The 24,819-nt window shown below is 33.8% G+C and overlaps 1 protein-coding gene across 2 annotated transcripts in view; it reads right to left on the bottom strand.

Moving 5' to 3' along the window:
• The window catches only part of METTL25 (methyltransferase like 25), a 115,525-nt gene that overhangs the window by 29,991 nt on the left and 60,715 nt on the right, over positions 1 to 24,819 (bottom strand). For both annotated transcript variants that reach the window (XM_011934130.1, XM_011934131.1), the window contains exons 6-8: positions 14,519 to 14,613; positions 10,256 to 10,285; positions 6,207 to 6,280 (exon numbers count right to left, since the gene is read on the bottom strand). In XM_011934130.1, the coding sequence (XP_011789520.1) occupies positions 6,207 to 6,280; positions 10,256 to 10,285; positions 14,519 to 14,613 (199 nt within the window). The remainder of the gene's footprint in view (positions 1 to 6,206; positions 6,281 to 10,255; positions 10,286 to 14,518; positions 14,614 to 24,819) is intronic.

Raw genomic sequence — 24,819 nt, 5'->3', positions numbered from 1 at the left:
AATATTTCTTTTGCTGAATTCTATAGAGTCTGGTATATTCAAATCTGTGTTGCTCAAGGGTAACTGTATAGAAATACCTGTTCTTCTTTCGTTTCCATTTGAATGGAGTATCTTTCTTTCATCTCTGTACTTTTGGTCTATGTGTGTTGTCTTTACAGGCGCAGTGAGCTTCCTGTAGGTAGCATATAATAATAGTTGGGTCTTGTTTTTTTGGTCCATTTAGCTACTCTATATCTTTTAATAATTTTGTCAATTTACTTTCAATGCTATTGATAGGTAAGGAACTACTACTGCCATTTTGTTACTACAAAAAAGTTAAAAAAACCTCTACACTTTAACTCCATCATCCCCACATTTTGACTTTTTGATGTCTGTTTACTTTCTTATGCCTCTCTCTTAACAAAGAGATTAATAATCATAACAAATGTTATGATTATTATTTTTGATATATGTGTTTTTGTCTTTATACCAGGGATATGAACTGCATGCATACCACATTTACAGTATTGAGTCTTCTGAATTTTTGTCTGTGTACTTACTTTTACCAATGAGTTTTATACCTTCAGCTGATTTTGTTGTTGCATGTTAGCATCCTTTTCTTTCAGATTGAAGAACTCCCTTTAGCACGTCTTGTAAGACACCTCTGGTGGTAATCAATTTCGTCAGCTTCTTTTATCTGGGAAAGTATCTCCCTTCATATTTGAAAGATAGCTTTGCTGGCCACCATATTATCGGCTGACAGTTTCTTTGGCACTTTGAATGTCCTCCCACTTCCTCCTGGCCTGAATTTTCCACTGAGAAGTCTGTTGTCAGATGAATTAGAGCTGCTTTTCCCTTGCTGCTTTTTTGATCCTTCCTCTTTTACTTTTGAGATTTTGATTATTATATGTCTCAGAGTAGTCTTATTTGGGTTGAGTTCAAAAGTCTTTAACCTTCCTACATTGAAGTATTTGTATCATTTTCTGAGTCTAAAAAGTTTTCTGTATTATTTCCTTGAATAAGCTCTCTATGTTTTGCACTTTTTCAACTCTGTTTTTGAAGGCTGCTATAGTCTGAATATTTGACCCTTTCAAACCTCATGTTGAAATTTGATCCCCAATGTTGGAGGTGGGGTCTAATGGGAAAAGTTTAGGTCATAGGGGCAGATCTTTCATGAATAAATTATTGCCCTCCTGGGTTGTGGGATAGTCAGTGAGTTCTTGCTCTATTAGATTCCACAAGACCTGGTTGTTAAAAAGAGCCTTGGCACCTTGCCTCTCTTTTGCTTCTTCTCTTGCCATGTGGTTTCTGCACATGCTGTCTACACTTTGCCTTCTGTCATGAATGAAAACAGCTGAGGCCCTCTCCATAAGCCAAAGAGATGTTGGGACCATTCTTCTTGTATAGTCTGCATAACTGTGAGCCAAATAAACCTCTTCTCTTTATAAATTACTCAGCCTTAGTTATTCCTTTATAGCCGCATAGAAATGGACTAATGCCATGACTTAAATTTACTCTTTTGAGGTTATTTTCTAGGCATATTTCATTCTTTTCTTTCTCTCTCTCTCTTTTTTTTGTCTCCTCTAACAGTGTATTTTCTAATAGGCTGTGTAGGCTGTAGGATAATTTCTTTCAGCACTTTGAAGATATCACTGACTTCTGGCTTCCATTGTTTATGCTAAGAATTCAGTTGGTAGACTAATTCAGTTCCTTTGGGGGTATTCTGCTTCCCTCCTTCATTCCTCTCACCTCTGGCTGCTTTAAGAATTTTCCCTTTGTCTTTATTTTCTGCAATTTTACTCTTACGTGTCTAGAACTTGTTTTCTTTTTACTTCACCATAAGATTTGTGTACTTCCCAAATCTTAAGATTGATATCTTTTTGTCAGGATTGAAAAATTCTTACTATTGCTATTGCCCCATTCACTGTCTCATCTTCTTCTCAGACAGCAGTTAACATGTACGTGAAACCTATTCCCTGTATTCCGCATAGCTGTTAGTCTTTATTTTCTATTCTCTAACTTTTTCTTTTTTGATGCCTCATTGTACATATTTTGTTCTGACCTGCTTTCAGTTCATTAATTATTTTTTCAGCTGTGTCTAAAGTTCTGTTAAGACTATCCATAGATTTCTTGATTTCAGTCATTTTATTGTTCAGTTCTAGAATTTTCAATTAGTTTTTTTAAGGTTTTAGTTCTCTTAAAATAAAATAAAATGCATATTTTATTTCAATGTGCACATTGAGCATAGTTCTTTAAACTTTTAATTTTAAGATAATTATAAAATCACATGCAGTTGTAGGAAAGAATAAGGATTGGTGTACTCTTCATCTGGATTTCTACAATGTCTTATGACGGTAATATTCAGGATACTGATGTGGATGCAGCCAAGACACAGAACACTTCCATCACCACAAGGATCACTCATGTTGCTGTTTTACAGCCATATACACTTCCTGCCTACTCCACCCTCAATTCCTACCTCAGCAACCACTAATATCTTGCCATTCTATACTTTTGTCATTTCAAGAATGTATATAAATAGAATCACACAGTATATAACCTTTTGGGATTGACTTCAGTTCATTCAGTATAATTCTCTGGAGATTCACTCAGGTTGCTGTGTGTATCCACAATACTTTTTGTTTTATTGCTTAGTATTTCATGGTATGGATTATTACAGTTTGCTTAAATATTCACTCACTGAAGGACATCTGGGTAGTTTTCAGTTTGGGTGACCAGGAATAAAGTTGCTATAAACATTTCTGTACAGGTTTTTGTGTAAAGGTAAGTCAGCTTCTATTGATTATTAAAGGTCTTTGTTATTGCTGGGATTTCCATATTCCCATGTGATCTCCACTGACACCATGATAGGGGTTACCTTGTTACTGCTGAGTGATGGTGAAAGTCCTGACTCTCCACTAGGCCTTCCTTGATACCAACCACCCTAGTGGGGAAAATGAGGGGTGTCATATTATGGCTGGGTGGGTAGGAAGTACAGGCCTCTCACATGGTCTCTATTACACTGTGGTAGTGGTATTGTGTTAATTGTTGGATAAAAGTCCTAGTTTCCTACTCAGCCTTATCTAATACCACTCCACAAAGGGGTTATAAGGGAGTTTCATTACAGTCTGGCAAGGATGAAAGTGTAGGCTCTTTACTTGGCCTTTGTTGGCATAGGTGAGAGTAGAGTCACAGGTATTTCTGTTTTTTGTTTTGTTTTGTTTTGTTTTGCTATTGCTACAGTATGGCAGTTATGCACAAAAGTTTTTCTAGGCCTGCCCGTTCCTGGTCTTTCAGTTTTCATCTGAAATTTCTTTTTTTTCTGTGCCTATTGGTGGTTCTGGATTACCACCTTTTTCAACTCCAATCCTGGGCTATATGAAACAAAAAGAAAACCCGGGGGACTCATACTGTATTGTTCCTTCGGTCCGGAAACCCATAGCCAGACTGCTCTATTCTCTTTACCTTTTGTCTTTTTGTATTCATTTTATATATAACGTTCAGGGGATTTAGTTGTACTTAGCAGGAAAAATAGAGAAAAGTACATCTATTCAATATTTCCAGAGTTGAACTCTCTCAAATATAATTATTTTAAGTCTTTCTCTGGCTTTCCTAAAGGTATATTTCTGTTGACTGTAGTTTATCTTGGATTTTGGTCATGTTGTCTTGTTTCATCACATACCTGGTTATTTTGGATTGGTTTTGTAAGGTACTATATATATATACACACACACACACACACACACACACACACACACACACACATATATATATGACATTAGTGATAATTTGAGGCTTAGATTTACATTATTTTGTCCAGAGGCAATTTATTTCCTGTAGGCAGCTAGCAGAAGCAATTTGAAATACTTTAATCACAGCTTGAGATAATTCAAAATGGGGCTTTAGTCATTTCAGGACTGTTCTAGTTCACTCTTATTCTTACTGTATGAATCTTTAGGGACCTAACTCAAAGTATGAGTGGTTTACTTGGCTTGCTCCTGAGTCCTCACCAGACCATGAACTCTAACTTTTGTTTCACTAGAACTGTCTTTCTGTTGAAAGCTGTGCTCACCCTCTCTGCTGATGGGTGGACAGTTGTCTATTCCAGAACTGACAGATGCCTCTGGGGAAAGTTCAGCCATAAAGGCTGGGCTTACTTCTCTTGAAATCCCATTTCCTCTTTGATTTTTGTCCTATAATTCTTAACTACTTCAATAGGTCTCTGATGTTCTCAAACAAATTAAAAACAGATTTAAACACACATACACATGCATGTCCATACACATCTCCGGCATTGTTTTGTTTCCTCAGAAGTAAGTTAATCCTAATTATTTAGTCTGTCATTGAAAGCAGGCTTCAATCATTCTGTCTGGTTTTCACATAAGCCATCCTGACTAGAATATAAATTGCTCCTGTGTGGAAACCATTACCTATGCATCCAGAATTCTAAGGACCTAACATGTTGTCTGACACATAATAAATAATTGCTGGATTTAAAAAAAAAAAAAAGAACATTTACAAATCTTGATAACTAATTATGTGGTCTGATGATAAAAGTAGAATCAAGTATCATTTCTAGACTTCTAATGTTTGATAATGGTCATGCTATTTCCAGAAATAACACCTGTTTGATAGAAGTCAAGAGGAAGAAGAAAAGAATAGAATTGGTGGGAAGAGAACATTGGTTTTGGATGTAGCTGATCGATGTATTTGTGAGGTACTTAACTGAAGTTATTCCGATGAAAATGAGAAAGTGGATGTGGACTTCTGAAAAAGAGGTGGAAGCTAGTTACATATTTCCAGAGTCATTTGTAGTAAGAATCCTAAGAGAAAAAGGAAATATAAAGAGATAGGAGCTGCATATATAACATTAAAGAATGGCTAGATATACCTAGGGGATGGAATAATAATTAAGAAACTGTAAAGAAAGCAGATGAGTGTTCAGAGTAGAAAAATGAAACCCAGAGAATATAGAATAATGGAAGATAATGAGGAAGAGATTTTAGAGAAAAAACAATTACCGACTTGGTCAAATGTGACTGAAAGGTCAGTGGGCTCAGGAATTGAAAGTCTTCTAATAAATACGAGCTATCTTCTGAGTATTAAAGGAAAGCAGGAATATGAAGCGTTGGAAAGTGCTGAGTTTTTAAGTGAGAAGAAAGGTTTAGAAAAGAACAGAAACAAATTTAAGAAGTCATAAAGGAAGTAATAAACACATGAACAGATTTGAGGTCTTTAAAGAAGGCAGGTAGTAAATATTTGAGTTGACATGAATTTTCAACAAGATTAGCATCTTGGGGTAAATATAAGAGAAGGAACTAGTTTCCAGGAGTACATGAAAAACTCAGTTTTAGACATTTTGTTGACATGGAGAGAGAGAATGGAGACTGAGATACAGATTTGGGAGTTATCTACATAGAAATGACAGTTGAAAACAGTCTGTGTAGGTACTTGTATGTAGCAACTTCTATCGGTAAAAAGTTGATATTTTTTCTTACAGAGAAATAATAGCTAATCTAAAAATCCCTTTTATATCTTTTAATACATGTGAATTGACTTTTGAGAAGCTGAAAATTGCCTTATTTTAATTTGTAGAATAATCCTATTATACCAAATTACTATCAGAATCCTAAAATTGTAATTAGCAAGAGAACATTCATAAAACCTGCCAGACTTACAAACGTGTGCTTGAATACAACAGTTGTTGAACCAATATTATGAAAAAAATTCTCCCATCCTTCCCTTCTCTGTAAAAATAGTGCATTATTTAGGTGCAACAGGAATAAAACAAAACATATGCAGTGCTAGTATTCTACTGGCAGAGACCTCAGGGGCTATAATAGTTGCTTATCATCAATATCTGTTCTGATTAGAGTTAAGCGTTTATGCTGTACTGGATGTGAAACATTCTAAATATAACTCTTGTTCATATAATATCATCACTGAACTACTTAACATTTTAATACTTCAAAAATTCTAAAATACATTTTACATAGACTATTTTATCATTACAACAAGCTTTCAGGACAAGAAGGAATCATTAGAGCCTCCACTTTAATGATAATTAACCTAAGATACAGTTGTTGTATACTTGTTACTGACATTATGCCCATATTCAAAGTTGCTTCTACTAATAACAGTGACCCTGCATAAATTCACCTGAAGACTAAAAGTCACTTTACTTACAATATAACATAGTTATTCTTATTAAAATAAAATCCTCATACCATTTGGTGATGCCATAACAATCTTTAATAATATCCTGAAGAACAGCACGATAGAAGAGTGATTCAGTAGGCAGCTGAAAAAAATGTAGACATATATAAGCACAAGAAACAAAAAAACAGAAATAAAATAAATACCAGAATGTTGGAACCAAAGTGAATGTCAGAAACCTTTGTTGCTAAACACAGAGGATGACTTTATAATTTTTCCATTACAAGTGAAAGTGTTACCCTGAGGCTAATTCTCATTGTGAAAGTAATTCTGAGGGAAAAAAAAAAGAAATCATAAAAGAAACAGTAGTGAATAAGAAAGAAACGTTATAATCAATGAACAATCAGCTAATGCCCAAATGGAGTCCTTATCAGTTAAAAATGAGAAATACTTTCAAGACCAACCAAGTCAGCTCTGGAGCATTTAAGAGTCAGGAAGGATATGTGTGAAAAGGAAGAGAATGTAGATTTGTCTTAATGGAGGTGGAATAAAGATAATAACAGCTAGGAGTCACACCAACAAAGAAAGATACTACCCTAAGTAGAGAAATATAAAGATATGTCTGACGTCTGAAAGACAATATTGGTTACTACAGAGTTGAAAAGTAGAGCCTTAGAAAGAACAAAGGATAAGAGATTGCACTCTTGGCAATGCTTCACTTCTTGCAGAAAGAGAAATGGGAGATGTCCCAAAAGTTCAAAGGTTTTTGAATGGAAAGAGGCAGTAGCTGAAGAGAAGGGCTCCAATGAAGTATGATCGTTTCAAAAGAGCAGAAGGTAAAACACTACTATTTATAAAAGAGCACTTCACCGCAGCAACAGAATTACTTGAACTAAGAAACTACAAAAGTCACCAAAACCCTATGCACATCCCCACAGATCTTGATATAGATAGTACAGGAACATCCAACACAAAATAATGTCAGCAATAACAACCCAGCTTGCATGCAGTTATTATTTTTTTAAAAAAATGAGTAAGAATAGAAGGATGTCAACAATACTGAATGCTTTTAAGAAGTCAAATAAGGTAAAACTGAAAACTGTCCAATGACTGGTAAAGTTTTAAAGATAAAATTCAGTGAAATGTATATATCCATGGAGCCACCCTTTTGTAACTTTTATTATCCTGTGGAGTCTAAAACTGTTATTTTCACATGTTTGCAACTAGAACAAATATGTTTGAATTCAGATGGAGTTTATAGCAAAATAAATTTTTTGCACTCAGGCAGAAAACCTACTTTACTGCCCCTCTTCCTCATCTAACATTAACATCCCATACTGTGCTGCTGAGACTACAAAAACTAAAAGTTGGGAGCTGAGGGTCAATCATTTTTCTTACATCTTCCCCTGATGGCATTGCCCTCCGAAGTCACTAGAGAAAAATCACACTTGTAGACTCTTAGAGCATTGTGAAAGAATACAGATTCTACTACTGGAAAGTAGGAATAGTGGGGATAGTGTTACAAATATCACAGTCCCCAAATAACTACTAAAATAATTCACTGAAGGTAGACTCATATACATGTTTGAGTACCCACACTAAAATTTGTAACTTTTCAAAGGCAAAATTCTTCTATAAAATCTCTTTCCAAATTTGTCACAAATGCCTTCACTTGAGAAAAAAACTATTGATTTCAAAACTTAACTTTCCTCAAAAATTATACCAAAATATTTCATTTAGAATTTCTTAATCTCTGGATATATTTTCCATTTTAGATTTTCTCATCTTGAGTAACTATTTTCTACAGCACCAAAATCTCCATTTTGTCCTTTGTCCCCCACTTCCTTAAAAATCCTTTCATTTATCTCATAAAAATGCTGAAGTACATTTTCATATATTAATACCTATTCTTATAACATTTTATTGAAATTCAAAGTCACTTCGGCAAATCCACTATTGCATGAATTGAAATATTAGTACTATAAATGGCTTACAAAGTTCTTAACTTTTTGGTTGACTGGCTATAATAGGTAAGTTTAATTTTATATGAAACTCTTAAAATAGTTAAAATCTCTTCTTCTTCATGCCTTTGAACAAATTACATTAAATGGTATCAAGGTAACTTTGAAATAAATATGTATTTATATTGTTATTAAAATCATTGTAAAATACAACACAAAAGAACATGAAGTTCATTTTAAACAAGAACATAAATAATGGGATGCACAGAAAAATACAGCAGAACAGAATAAGTCGTCATTCTCAAGTTACTCTGAGTAAGTAAGAGCTTTACAGCTGTTTCCTAAGAGAAAGGGAAGAGGTTATAAAATACCTTCAAATGTGCATTCCTGAAATAACTAAGCTGGACTATCTATCCTGGTAAATACAGATGGGTAAGGGGAAAAGGAATCAATATCTCCTGAACAGTCTGTGCCTGACTATTCCAAGAATAAACTGGATGTGGCTCAGAGTTTACTTTATTTCCCTTAAGTGATACATTAACTTAACATTTTAATGCATTTTTAAAATTGGAGGGAACACAAAGTGTATACCCTTAAAGCATGTGTATCAGACATGCATTTTACAGGTCTAGTGGAAAGAGCACTAAGTTGGAAGTCCGGGCTCTGCAATTAATTAAGGGAACTAGAACAAGCTATTAAACTTTTGCTATATATCATCTTCATGTAGGTTTAGGATAATACCCAACTGCTAAGATTGAGTGTAAGAATGAGCAAATACTTGTAAAATTAAAAAACACCACATGAATGCATTGGAGTATTAGGATAAAAGCTCTTTTTCCCCGGACCCCTAGAAAACCATTAAGTTGATATGTAGTATAGTAGTTAAGAGCTTGAATTCCAGACTCAAGAGATTCAAGTCTCTTAGTCTTTGTTACCGTACAGTCTCTTCATGTGTATCATGGGATAACAAGAGTACATACTATATAGTACTATGTATTTATTATCTCAATTGATGAGAAGATCTTTAAATAGTACTTTGGTAAGCTCTGTGTCAAAATTAGCTATTATTTTCATGATCATAATTATTAATTATCTATAACAGCAACAACAGTTGACATTTATTGAGCACTTACTATGTGCTAGACATTGTTTTAAGCATTGTACATTTTTCATTCATTTCATCCTAACAACCCTATAGGAAGGTATTATTATTACTCCTATTTCTTCCCTATTTTACAGAAAAAGAAATTAAGCTACAGAGAAATTATGACATGTGTTCAGGTTCATTAACTAGTAAGTGGTAAAGACATGATGCAAACCAGCAGTTTGTAACTAAAGTCCCACTCACTTAAAGTTCCCAAACTCAAATGATATGCTCTAATACCAATGCCTTCAAAAGAATCAGATTTTATCAATTTTAAGATAGGCAAAGTGAATATATTAAAAATATAATTACATACAAAATGCTTAACAATGTTCCTGGCTCAGAGTAATCACTCAGTAAATGATACTTGTTATTAAAATTATTTTTTAAATTATTATTTTTAACAATTCAAATTGACACATTAATGTTCCTTGAACAAAAGCAAAATAAAGATTTGTAAACTTTAGGTTAAATTTAAAACATTTATGAAAGGGTTCAAATACTCTTTCAAAAATCCTGAATACAAGGTAAAGGATAAGACAATTACATGGATATTTGGGGGATTATATTTAACTTCTATTTCTAAGTGCAAACCCATTTGGCTACTGCAACTAATGGCTAATCAAGTCAGTAAAGAAAAAATTGATCAATCAACTGAAGTATGTGTTTTGGACTATAGTTAAAATAATGTACTGAATAATATAGGTTATCTTTGCTTGAACTAAGCACATAAAAGCCCAATTTTCAACAATAGCATTCTTCAGAAATATTTATAGACTGTTTAGCATAATATCAAGAAATTAGTATAAGAGCATAATGCAGAAATTTTCCTAAAAGCTTGAAAGTTCTGAAAAGTTCATTTTGCTTTTAAAGTAAACTTACAGAAAATGCACAAATTTGAATATGCATCTGGGACAAGATATTTATTAAATTCCATTAGGTTTTAAGTTCATCAGCAGGTCAAGTATGAAGAGAGAAAAACTGTCCTGTTCATCAGTTAAACACTCTTACTTACCCCTTGGCCAGCTGCAACCCGCTCCAATGCCTTAAAGGGGGGGGGGGGAAAACAAGACAGATTGCTGATATATTGAGTCTTATCTTATAAGATTTATAAACACACTGTATAAGAATTTGTAAAACTGACATTTAGAAAGATTAATTATGTGATAATATGTAAGTTTATGCACTTAACAGTATTAATATCATTAAAGAATGTTAACTAGTATGCTTGTGTAATTTAGAGCTAATTTATAATGGATGTGTGTCATATACACAAACACATATCCTTGAATGTAAATTCTAATTATATACAGTCCTTGAATTTCAGAAGGAATTAGAAAACAGGAAAGAAATGAAATGACGTAGTCTTGGCTCATTTTTAGTATAGCTAAAACAATCAAATAAATCCGACGCTATTATTATGCATGTATACATAGATACATATTTTAACATATTTTCTCATAATTTTAATAAACATATGATTTCATCTTTTAGTGAATAAAAAAATCCAGATTATAATTAAAAACTTATTTTGGAAAACTATATGTATTTTTGGTCTGTATGATCTACAAATTCAAATCAAATTCACATATGATCAAGTGCCAGGTAGAAGAGAAAGTAACACGTATTTTTACAATTTTATATATACTGGTTTTTATATTTATATTTATTTAAAGTCCAAAACACTTTTTACAAAATATTTTCCAACATTTGTAATAAATACTCATAATCCAAAATATATGACAGATTTGTCATAATTTAAATATGGAATACAGTCTTCTGAAACTTTGCGTTTTTAGATATATTTCCAAATATATATAATTTTTAAACTATATTTTATTTTTAAAATTTAAAATTTTATTTAAAAAATTTAAATTAGGAAACATTTCAAACATAGAAAAGTAATAAATGTGTAAGAGATGTGCATACACTTGCTACTCAAATTTAAAATACCCATATTTGCCTCAGGTCTTTTTATTTTCATAAATGAAACTGTTTACATATAGCTAAATCATACACTTTTAAAATGAAAAGATAATTTACAATTATCTTTTTATAAGTATAAGAGCAATTTTTGTAGATACACAAGATCACTGACAAGATAAGTAACTTTCCTCAAGTTGCCTAGCTAGTTAGCAAAGAACAGAGCAAGAACTAAAAGCTTGTTATTAGAATCCTGGTTTATCACGCTCTCACACCATGTGGAGTTAGTGGGAAAAAGAGTTCATTGCATGAAAACTGGCTTCACAGAAATGGTTTGAAGAAAAAAAATGTAATTTTTCCCATTTACTTGAATGATACTTTCACTGAACATCTACAGCCAAGTAGAATGTTATGAATACAGAAGACAGCTATTACATAATTTTCATATTCTGTTAAACAGCAACAGGTCCAGATAAGTTTTCATTTATGGTACTCCTTGTGCTAATTTCAGATTAGATTTTTATTATAAATTTTCCTAAAGGCCAAACTGAATTTTAAAAAAAAAGAGTATTTAAAAAAAGGTGATTTGGTATATGATAAAAATATCAGATATGCCAGGACTGCTTTTGTTATGTGTTGTCGATGAGCTTAAGTTAGAAATAGAAATAATAAATTGTGATTACATAATAAAAGATAATCAGGTAGGTGGTTAATAAGTGTTTTGCAAACATTAATACTATTCTTGAACAACGAACAAAGAGGATGAAGAAAACATACCAAGCAGTCATTTCATATACTAGTCTGGAATGATTTAGAAGTTTTATCAGGCTTAACGTACACTAATGAGATTGCTCTAATTTAATTAATATTTTGTGTCTGGTTGGGATTCTTAACTGTTTATCTGAAAGCATTTCCCAGAAAAGTATCTATTTTTTTTTTAAAGAAGACCACTTAAGCTTTGAATATTTGTCAAAAATGTCAGTTATGGAGTAAAAGGCAATAAAATAAGATATATTAAAAGAATTGTTCCTTACATTTTCCAACATTACTTTGGAATCAAAAAAATAAGTCAAGGTGGACATGGGTTGGGATGGGGCTAAGGAGAAGGGCATTCCACGGGCAGCTGACATTGATCACAGCAAGGTAAGGCCAGCACGGTCTGCTAATTCTATATTTACAGAATTTATTTTCCAAAGTCTTCGTTTTGGTTCTCTGAATGTTTATTTTGATAGAAATAATTCTTTTTTTATGGATACAACATATTCTTTTGTCTTTCTAAGGGATATTACATAGTTCTTTTCTTTTAGATAGTCTACATTTCTTCCCAGTTGCTTTTTCTTTAAATATCTCCATTTTTTTGGTTAGTCTTCCTTTAGATATGTATTGACTCTTGTCTTTCTGTTAATAATGAAAATGAGGATAACATAAATCTGATTAAAAGTGTTTTGCTTATGAGTGAGGACTATTAGTTGTAGGTCTCACCACAGAGGGATAGATCTACCTTGTTATATTGTGAAATCCCTGACGCCAATATCTTGAGGTCTTTTCTCTGAGGCTAGGTTCACTTAAAAGAGACTATTTTAATTTCTTGCATCAAGGGTATAACACTGGCTATGAGCATCCTGATACTCAAGCTATCCCAAGAAGAACCTGTCATTCTAACAAGATCTTGAACAAGTACCATTTACTAGAGAGTGAGAGAACAAGACAAATTTCCAGAAAAGTAGTTTAAGTGGGGCTACCAAAGGAAGTTACTATGTTAGCATAAATACATTTCTAAGATAATTCTAGTATATATAACTTAGAACACTGGCACACTATTTCTTATGTTGCTATATAATAGGCATAGAAATAATGGGCCCTGATCTCCTGACCTTGTGATCCACCCGTCTCGGCCTCCCAAAGTGCTGGGATTACAGGCTTGAGCCACCGCGCCCGGCACACCAACATGGCACAAGTATACATATGTAACAAACCTGCACGTTATGCACATGTACCCTAGAACTTAAAGTATAATAAAAAAAAAAAAAAAGAAATAATGGGCCCTGAAGGAATTAGTTTACCTTGTGGTTAGACATGAAACATATTATTTAATCAACTGTATTTTATTTTATTTTACTTTGTTAAATTTTTTATTGCATAAATTTAAAGTGTACAACATGATGTTTATATATACATATGAACAGTTCCCAACTTTCAACTTTGCAATAGTGCATTCAGTAGATACTATACTTTGACTACTCATACAACCATTCAATTTTTCCCTTTCCATACAGTCTTCAATAAATCGCATGAGATATTCAACACTTTACTATAAAACAGGCTTTGTGTTAGATGATTTTGCCCAACTGTAGGTTAATGTTTAAGTGTTCTGACCACATTTAAAGTAGGCTAAGTTAAGTTATGATATTTGGTTACTTAGGTGTATTAAGTGCATTTTTGTCTGTAGTTTCAACATATGAAGGGTTTATTGGGACATAACCCCATCATAAGCTTAGTAGCATCTATATCTAGTGAAATGATTACAATAGGTATGTTCTGCAGATGGGGGAAAAATACGGATTATTTAAATAAAATTCTTCCTTTTTCAGTTAAAATAAATAATCTACTGAGAAAGCAAATCAGTCATCAAGAAAGTGAAAACAGTAGTTTAACGTGGAAATGGTGATGTTTAACAGTTCATTCCATATCCACCATCTCACATAATTACCTTTTGTGTGTGTGCAGTAAGAGCACCTAAAATCTATTCTCAGAAGATTTCCAGTATATAATACAATATTAACTATAGTCCTTACGTTGTACTTTAGATCTCTAAATTTATTAATTCTACATAACTGCAGCATTTTAATTTTCTGATAACACAAAAATCACTTACATTATTTAACTCATTTCTTTGTAAACTGACATAGTGCCATGAACAGAGAACATTACGGGCTAGAGTGTTCTAGGTCTGAGGGCACTAGTCAAACACAGCACAATAAATGTTTTATTTAATTAGATAGTTACTTCATATCTCAATTAGCTTAATATTTTTCCCATTCTATAAAAATTTAGGAAACCAAATGATCTGCTATAAAGAAACACAAACCACAGAGCTTTGGATAAAGTATTGAACACTTTACATTATATTTTATATAATAATTAAAATAATTATATATAATTTTGTCATGACACTGCATGTAGTGTGGATATTGTTTAAAGGGAAAATCATTTTTTTCTTATACTTTCCAATGCACAAAAGCATTAATGAGGATGTTCTGCAAAATTTGGCATTGAGTCCATGATACTAGCCAAAAACAATAAATTCTACAACATCTGGATAAAGCTGTTACTCCAGGAAAAAATATAACCATACCAAACATGCTGACATTCTGGCATTACGACCACAGCACCATCTCTCTTCCTTTAAATAGTGGCACATTGGAAATCCCCACTTTTCCTGAGTACGTTCTGCAGATGGGGTAAAAATACGGATTATTTAAATAAAATTCTTCCTTTTTCAGTTAAAATAAATAATCTACTGAGAAAGCAAATCAGTCATCAAGAAAGTTAAAACAGTAGTTTAACATGGAAATGGTGATGTTTAACAGTTCATTCCAGTTTGTTAATTGAAAGCATACTAATGTTATGAAAATGGTATTTGCTCAACACAGCTGCTTTGTGTTTAAGTTCCAAGTCTGGTACCAACCAATTTGCCAAAACAATTTCTCTAAGATTTAGCAATTTAAAATGCAAATACTCTTAATATTCATTATAACTATAGGAGGTAAGTAATGAGATATTGAAAATTTATTGCTGATCTGACTTTTTAAATGTGACTTATTAAATATGACATTTGGCAATTTATTATAGAACAATATAAAGTCATTCCTAACAATGTTGAAACATCAGATTTTTTTTTAAGCCACTACGTTCCCTCTTCAGAAAAAGAACAGCTCTACAGGCTCTTATTTCTTCCTTATATTAAGAGACTGTAATATTTTCGACTATGACCCAATTTAGCTCAAATGCACCTATGTTTTACAACAAAAACAAAAATCAATGTTCATTACTTAATCATATATCTACTGCTCAACTTAATAGAGTTACACATGCAACTTGGTGATGTTAAAATTTCTGATGTAGAACTGTTAGTTCCACAGGGTTTTTGGAAAGGAAAAGAAAGCAATTTATATTTTAAATTAAGACCTGGAAAATTTTATTAAAAACAAAACCAGTGATAATTAAAAGAAAGTTGAGATAAACATAAATATTAATTTCTATTATATTATAAAAAGTAAAATAAAATAAAAACAAAAAGGTGCTTTATAAGAAAATGCAGTTGGGATAGATTCCAGTAAGTAAACTTCTGTACCGTGAGGGACCAGATGACTTTTGATTAAAAGAGAACAAGTTTAAATTTTACAATCATAGCCTATGAAAGATGTTACAATCATAGCCTATCCAGATGTTCAGGTATTAAATTAAAATTTATAATAGACCCTACTGATAATCAGATGGAAGATATGGACCATTCCCCCTAGGAATACAAATTATAATACAAATAAACAACTCAACAGCAAAACAACTAATCCAATTAAAATGTAGCCAAAGGATCTGAATAGACATTTCTAAAAAGTTGGCATACAAATGGCCGACAGCTATATGAAAAAATGCTGAACATCACTAATCATCAGGTAAATGCAAATCATGTAGCCATATGAAAAACAACATGGAGGTTTCCCAAAAAAACAAAAACAGAACTACCATACATACAATCCAGAAATCCCATTACTGGATATTTATCCAAAGGAAAATAATCAATATCTCAAAAGGATATCTACAACCTCATCTTTATTGCAGCACTATTCACAGTAGCAAAGATATGAAATCATTCTAAGTATCCATCAACAGATGAATAGATACAGATAAGGAAAATGTGGTTTATATATACACAATAGAGTATTATTTGGTCAAAAAAAAATTCTGCATTTGCAGCAATATGGGTAGAAATGGAAGTCACTGTGTTAAGTGAAATAAGTGAGGCATAGAAAGGCAAATATCACACATTCTCACTCATATGTGAGACCTAAAAATATTATCTCATGCAGATAGTGAGTAGAATGACAGTTACCAGAGGCTGGGAGGGGTATGTGTGTTGTGGAGAGAGGTAGATGAAGAGAGGTAGATTAATTGGTACAAACATACAATTAGATTGAAGAAATAAGTTTTAATATTTGATAACACAGTAAGGTGGCTATAATTAACAAGAATATATTGTATATTTAAAAAGAGCTAGAAGAGATCTGAAATGTTCCCAATACACAGAAATGATAAATGCTTGAGGTGGTGGATATCCTGAATACCCTGTCTTGATCATTACACAGTCTGTGCCTTTATCAAAATATCACACATACCCTGTAAATGTGTACAAATATTATATATCAATAAAAATGCCAGTATTTACACAGCACTTAACATCAAACACTTAACATTAACTTACTATTGTAAGTCCTTTAAATGTATTAACTAGCTTCAGTTCCTAGAACAATTCTGTGAAGTAGGTATACTATTATTCTCACGTTCCAGATAGGGAAACTGAGCACAGACAGATAGGTTAAGTCAACTGCCTTACTTACAAATCTAGCACAAGGCAGAGCTGGAATTTAAACTCAGGCAATCTGACTCCAGAACTCATGCTCTTAACCACCAAGCTAGATAAATGTATACTAAAATTTTACTTAGAATTGGATAGGACTCACAGAGCCCTTGTAGCCTATCCAGGTCCTAGGGACTCTGGGCTACTTCTATTTCCAAGATGACTTCAAAGAGTGGTTTGGGTTTTATTGAACTTTTATGATTTAACTGAGACATGATTATTGCAAAGTGAAAGGGTTATGATAAGTTTTTTTTTTTTTTTTCTGACAAAGAAAAAGAGAAATACAGATCTCTCTGTAAAAAGTAAAGGGCTAGAGAGATGGGGCTGTGCTATTTTATTCAAACTGGTTCACTACTAACCAATAAAACAGCTACTCCTCCCTTTACCCATCCATTCTCTCCTTGTTCCTTGTAGTAACAGAGAACTCAACTGTTGAGATTAAAGGCTGCAAATCTCAGATTTCTATGCAACTACTAGGATAGCTACAAGACTAGGTTGTGGCCAATTGAATGTGGGCAGAAACCATATGTGTAAATTCCAGGTCATGTACTTAAAAGGGATGGGGGGGTGTATGTTCTTTCACCCACACTTTCTACCTCTACCTGCTTCATTTCTTTTCTGTCTGGAATGTGTTCATGGTACCAAGCGAACTAAGACCATGAAAATAAGAGTATTAGAGAGCAGAGCAACAAAATAGAAGACCCTTCAGTTCCTGTAAGACTTTTTTGTACACAGCTTCTAGAGCAGCTCTACTTGTTGACCTCTGGATTGAAATACAAATGTCCCTGTGTCTTGTTTAAGTCACTGTTACTTTGTCCTAAATCTATCTTACATTTAAATCTTCATCTTAATGTCTGTCAAACTTTTTATAGCTCAGCACTCTTGGCATATAGCAAAATTTGTATGTCACACTAGAATAAACAGATGATGATGATGTGGTCACAGGCAAACCCCAGGGAACAAGGGAAACAATATCTCAGGAATACCCATAAAACATCCATGGCACAGTAGTTAAATAACTCTGTTCTAATTAACACAGGAGTCTTTTTCTGAGGGTGTGCTATTTGAGCAGAGATTTAAACTTAATAAAGAAGCGTGACATAAGGATGAGAGGAAGATTTAATGAAATATGAAACAAAAATTTAAAAACTGAGCTTCCAGTAGGATATACTCTCCAAAACCAAAATAGAGAATATCTTACAACTTAAAATAAGTGACTAGCAATTTTTTAACTTCTTCTAATATCCTAACCAAATACCTACAAACAGATTTGTAACACTGGAAGAAAAAGAGATGAAAGTTAACATAGCGCAGAATATGAAAAGAATCCAAAAAACAATGATTTGTAATGAAAGGTATAATTAGTGGATTATCACTGCTCTGCAATTTACCTTAGGCTGCCAGGAAAAAAGCTTGTCTACTTTCCTGAAAATAGGCAGAGAGGTCTTCCCTCAGTGACAATCTAAAGAAAACTTGGACTGGAAAAAGTACTACTTAACATTAGATTGAAAGGGGTACAGCACATATGAAAAATATACTACACCAGAAAGGATATATTATTAGAAGGAAAAATCTAATATAAGAAACCCATAGCCAAGTATACTCCCAAATTCTTGACTCACAGAAACTATAAGAGATACTAAATAATTATTGTGGCTATAAGCCATTGAGTTTTGGGGTGATTTCTTACACAGCATTAGATAACACACACAGTCTACAATTAGCAATGAGAAGGAGGCTTACTCCATACAAGGAATGTGGGGAAAAAATCCACTGCTTGAGGAGTATGGGCAGTGTGCTTCATTACAGCTAGGTTTTGATTAGTTAGGAAAATAAAGAAACTTTCAGAGAAGAGGCAATATATATATATATAGGCAATTTTCATAATGACTGACTGTGAATTCCAGAAAATGGGACACTTAGTCAAAACCAAGGGCTTATGGAGATACCTGTGATTAGGGTTCTAGAAATAAGAAACGAGCTGTGAGTCCTTGGGCTCTGGTGGTAGCTAAGATGAACTAATAAAAGACACGATGGGATTAGAGACAAAGTGCTGAAGCTGTAAGTGTTGTGGTAGAGGGAAGATGGCGTGAAAATTTTTCCATGGGAACAGAGTTCTGGGCTTCCCAATTGACTTCTGGTGATAAAGGGAAGACACAGACAGAGAAACAGGATTCCTGGGATTCCCCTTGTTTCCAGGTGATACAGACGGAAGCCAGCAAGGGAGCCTTCACACATGGGGCCTGTGGGGCTGTCACTGGAGAAGTGGAGCATAATAAAAGATGGTCTTACTTCAAGTATGTTTCCTGACTTGTACTGATGAGGATTATGCAGATTATGAAGGAGGGTTATGGTGTTCCTTAGAATGCATAAAGCTACTATTTACCACAACAAAGGCTGACAGAGGGTACTCAACCTGTGTGTAAGAGAGCTCCCTCTTAAATATTTAACAATGTATGAAGGACAGAAGGGCAGTCTTACTTGATGCACCTGGATCCCTGAATTCCTATCCAAAACACCTAGGAACTTTAAGATACGAGTGCAGTTTACACGAACTGCCAGCCTTGGCTCAAAGCTATATGAAAACACATCACTCCTCTGGACACCACGCGGTTACATAACCATCTTGAAGTTTTCTGAATCTGCGTTTAACAGTTTCCTCTGTGGTTGAGATCACAGTGGCCTCACACCTTTGCTCTTTATCTAATGGAGTTAAGTGCAAACAACTGATAAGGAGGCAGCAAACCTTCAAAGTCAAACAAAGCCTTTTATGTAGATCTTCAATATTATCTTCAGAATTCATTAGTTTCATTCTGACTGCAGTGAAGACTGAAGCTCCCTCATATGACCTGAATCAAAGTTATAGTTCACCATTTCTACTTTTATGTATCAGTCTTCTCTTTGTGCTCATATACCCATATTCAAATCTAATCAAACTGAGCATTAATCACCCTTTATCAGTGAATCAAATTGCTTTCCCCTAGCCTCACTTCCATAATTGTGGAATAGATGAAGTCTCTTGTTTTCTATCCTATTTCTTAGTATTTCTTGCAAGCTTTAGAAACAATAATCTCTTAAATTTAGAGATTGTACTAGTTATTCCTTCTTGTGTTAATATCATTATCCACCTAATTAAACAAGCTTGAACTTTAGAACCATTTTCCATTACGCTAAGTTCTTATATATATCCTCTTAATTATACTTCTTTTTCATATTCAGTCTTCATTAGCTACTAACTTGGTAATGCAATACCTACTCATTAAATCTTTTGTTGCTTTGTTTTGGTCTTCCTGCCCATCCTTTATACTAAGAGCAATATTATCTTTCTAAAACACAAACATTAACCATGTCAACAGCAGCTCTTGTTTCCTTCAACAGTGTAATCTATGAGAACAAATCCAATGGGTTAAAAAACACTCACTGTAGATTTCCGGAAACTTTTGATACCCCATTCCTTAAACAATCTGTTCATCTGTCTTCCATAATACCATTTTCTCTTATTTGTAGCCTTAATTCTCTTTATACTCCCTTGCTGACTCATTATTTTCTATCTGCCTATGAAACGTTTCTGTGGTTTAGTCTTGCCACTCCCCACATCCCTTTAATACTTTCTTTGAACAAAGGCTCACAGACTGAAATGCCTGCAGTGGTTAAACACATGTATAAAGTGGTAGGTAGGATCTAATAGGTATAAAGCTATTTGTATGGTAACCAAGTATCACATCTGCTGGGTCCTACTGCCTTTTAAAGCACAAGGTGGGCATAATAAAGCTGACCAAATTGCCCAAAATTAGTTTGTGAGCACCCTCTGTCAGTGATAGCCAATTTCTAACCCTTGCACTACCTATACTCTTCCCCTTACTATACTCTTTCTCTAGGATATCTTATCTATACCACAATACACAATAATTCTTGTATTAGTTTTATCAGGCTGCAGTAACAAATTAACCACAAACTGGATGGCTTAAGACAACAGAAATTTATTCTCCACAAATCTGGATGCCAGGAGTCCAAAATCAAGCTGTTGGCTAGGCCACGGACCATCTGAAGGCTCTAGGAAAGAATACTTAATTTTTCCTTCCATTACCAGTTTCTGGTGATTACTAGTAATCCTTGTCATTTTCTACTTGTCTGTATGTGGTAGTTTTTTCTGTGTGTCTCTCTGTGTGCACTCTCCTAGGATTTAGGGCCCACCTGATCCAGTATGATGACTCCATCTTAACTAATTAAATTTGCAAAGACCCAGTTTTCAAATAAGGTCATATTCTGAAGTTCTTCATGAACATGACTTTTTGGGAGACATTAATCAACCCACTACCATTCCTAAATTATATCTGGAATCCTATACTCTTCTGTGAGATCTAGTTTTGCATTATCAATATCCTAACCACCATTTTCAAATGGGTATTTCATTGGCACCTTAGAATCAACATGTCTAAAATTAAACTAACTTCAAAATACAAATCTAGATCTTATGAAGTTTCAGAATTTAATAACTGGCACTAATATTTATTCATTTACACAAGTCAAAACATTCAGGAGATATCTTTGACACTTTCTCATTCTGTTTGTTTTAGAAATTCCTGTTTATTTATCTCCTAAATTTTCCTCAAATCTAAAAATTCTTTATTTATTTCCACCATCCTAAACTACCGGGAATGGTACAACAGTCTCTTGATTGGTGTGCCAGTATCCACTCTTGCTCCCTTTTATTCCAATCTCAATTCTGCAACCATGATGATCTTTTAAAATTTAAACCTCATCAGGGATGGGCATGGTGGCTCACGCGTTTAATTCCAGCACTTTGGGAGGCCAAGGGGGGCGGATCACCTAAAGTCAGGAGATCGAGACTAGCCTGGACAACATGGCGAAACCCCGTCTCTACTAAAAATCCAAAAATTAGCCAGGCATGGTGATGGCTGCCTGTAATCCCAGCTACTTGGGAGGCTGAGGCAGGAGAATCACTCGAACCTGGGAGGTGGAGGTTTTACTGAGCCGAGATTACACGATTGCACTCCAGCCTGGGCGACAGAATGAGACTCCATCTCCAACAAAAAAAAAAAAAAAAAAAAAAAAAAAAAAAAAAAAAAAAAAAAAAAAAAAAAAATCAAGCCTCATCAGTTCACTTTCCTGTTTAACAAATCCTTCTTCTCCTTAAAAAATCCCTTTTCTCCTTTTAATATTAAGACCCCAATCCTTAGTATGACTGACAAAATCCTACATCATCTGCTTGTGCCTAGTTTGCTAGCTTCATTTCACACTTCATTTGCTGTTTCAACTTTTTACAATTTGGATTTTTAATCTTATATATATTTATTGAGTACTTAACATGGGCCAGTCACTCAATTAATGGCTAAAAATTCTTTAGTTTCAATGAACAATTCATACCTGATATGTATTTTTCCCCTCCCTTTCTTTTCTTAAAACGGTTTTATTGAGGTATGGTTGACATACAAAAAGCTGTAGGTATGTAATGTATACAACTTTTTGTGTTCGGAAATCAGTCAATACCTGTAAAGCCATCAAGCCATCATCATTAGCAATGCCAAAAACGTATTCATTACCTTTAAAAGTTGTCTCCTTCCTGTTTTATTCTCCATTTGTAGTAAAGGAACTTAACATAAGACATACCCTTTTAGCAATTTTTAAGTATACAATACAATACCGTGAATCATAGGCCCTATATTATACATACAATATATCTCCAAATTTTATTTTGTATAATCGAAACTTTGTATGCTTTGATCAATACTTCCTTGTTTCTCTCCCACCCAGCCCCTGCTCTTGTTTCTGTGTTTGACTGGTTTAGATTTCACATACAAGTGAGATCATGCAGTATTTTTCTCTGCCTGGCTTAATTCACTTAAGATAATTTTCTACAGGTCCATCCATATTGTAGAAAACGGCAGGACTTGCTTCTTTTTAAAGGCTAATATTCCATTGTATGTGTGTACTACATTTTCTTTATCCATTTATTCATTAATGGAGATGAAATGATTCCATATCTTAGGTTACTGTGAATAATGCTGTCATACATACAGGAGTACAGATATCTCTTCGAGATCCCGATTTCAATTCCTTTAGATACATACTCAAAAGTCAGAATGCTGAATCAAATGGTAATTCTACTTTTAATTTTCTGAGGAACCTCTATATCATTTTCCATGGCAACTGCACCAATTTACATTCCTTCCAACAATGTAACAGGGTTCCCTTTATATCCTTGTCAAGACTTGTTGTCCTGTGGTTTTTTTTTGTTTTTTTTTTTTTTTTATAACAGTCATTTTAACACGTATGAGGTGATATTTCATTGTGGTTTTAATTTGCCTTTCCCCGATGATCAGTAATGTTGACCACTTTTCCATATACTTGTTAGCTGTCTGTACATCTTCTTTAAAGCAGTGTTGAATGTATGGGGTTCTGGGTGGCCAGCCACATTGTCCAGCATCATATCAAAAGAACTTTAAAAGCAGCTCCTTATGGACAAGATACTTCATGACTTCATATACAGCATTGATGAAATCGATCTAGAAAAAGGATTCTTGTCCAGGCCTCCTTGTTGTACAACTAAAAAGGAGCCAACTGATGTTTATCTTTTCCCTTTAAGGCCCAAGAGTTAGTAGTGTTAGAGATAAGAACATTTCTGATGATAAACTTGATTGAATTTGCACAAAACAGTAGACTTAGCCTATCGCTTCCTGCCTTCAATCCTGGTGCTTGCTTCTCTTCCTTATTAATAAGTGTTCTTTGCAGCAGTTATTTTTATCCAGAACGGGGCATTGTTATCTGCATTGAAAATTTATTCAGGAAGATACCCTTACATTCCAATAATTTTCTTAATGGCATCTGGGAACTTGTCTGCTGCCTCTTGAGCAGCATCTGCTGCTTCTCCTATTATCTTGACAATTTGTTTTAAGCCAAATCTCTTTCTAAAATAATCACACCATCCTTGTTGACATTACATTCTCCAGCTTTAAATCTTTTACTGAGGTAGATTTAGATCCTTTTGCTTTAACTTGTCATATAATGACTTCACTTTTTCTCAAATCAAATTAATGTTTACAGATAGGCTTTTCTTTTTGCAATCACATACCCACATAAAACTGCATTTTCAAAAACCTTGCACAAGAAGTGTTTAACCATCTCTTCCAAAGTTCCCCTCTGATATGCACTATCCATCTTCCATCTGGATTCCAGCAATCGTTCCCTAAGAAATTTCCCTGCTTTTTGTCACAACACTGTTTTAGCCATGCTGGTCTTTGTTCTTCCTTGAAAGGGCCAACAGGTCCTGTCTTAGGGTATTTTACTTGCTGCTCCCTCTGTCTGGAACACTATGTCTCCAAGATAGCTGCATGGTTTGCTCCCTCATCCTTCAACTGTCTGCTCAACGTCATCTTAACAACAAAGCTTCTCCTGGCTACCCTATTTAAAACAGCATGCCTCCAAACTCACGTTACTTTATTTTTCTCCACAGTACTTATCACCACCTGATGTACTAGATATATATCTGCTTGTTGCTCTGCAGTCTCTACCTACTAGGAGGTAAATGACATGGGTGCAGGGACTTTTTTTCCACTTCTCATTCAAAAGTATCTGGCATGTTGTAGACACTCCATAAATATTTTTGAAAGAATATATAAATGTATGAATGAATGATTACATTCAGTTTGAATCCTTTTGTTAGAAAAGAGGTTTTTGTACACGTACACATTTGTATATGTACATGCATAGCAAGAAATATGTGAAGGGAGTGTCACCATGTGATGCCAAACAAACTTTTACTTTTTAACATATATGTTTGCATACTTTCAAACTCGTTTTATAATGTGAATATATTTATTACTTATGTTGAAAGGTAAATATAGAAATAAATGTTTAATATTTTGAGTTCATTCATACTTCAAAGTCCTTTATTAAAACTTCCTTTTTGTGTGTCACATGCATCTATGTCACTTTTATAATGCTTTGAAACAATAAAGTAAAATTTAGGTTGATAGGCATCTTACAATCTCCCACAA

The sequence above is a fragment of the Colobus angolensis genome, unplaced genomic scaffold (genome assembly GCF_000951035.1).
Source record: "Colobus angolensis palliatus isolate OR3802 unplaced genomic scaffold, Cang.pa_1.0 Scaffold131, whole genome shotgun sequence".
Lineage (NCBI taxonomy): Eukaryota > Metazoa > Chordata > Mammalia > Primates > Cercopithecidae > Colobus > Colobus angolensis.
Note: the sequence above shows the minus strand (reverse complement) of the source record. Positions and strands in the feature narration are given on the sequence as shown.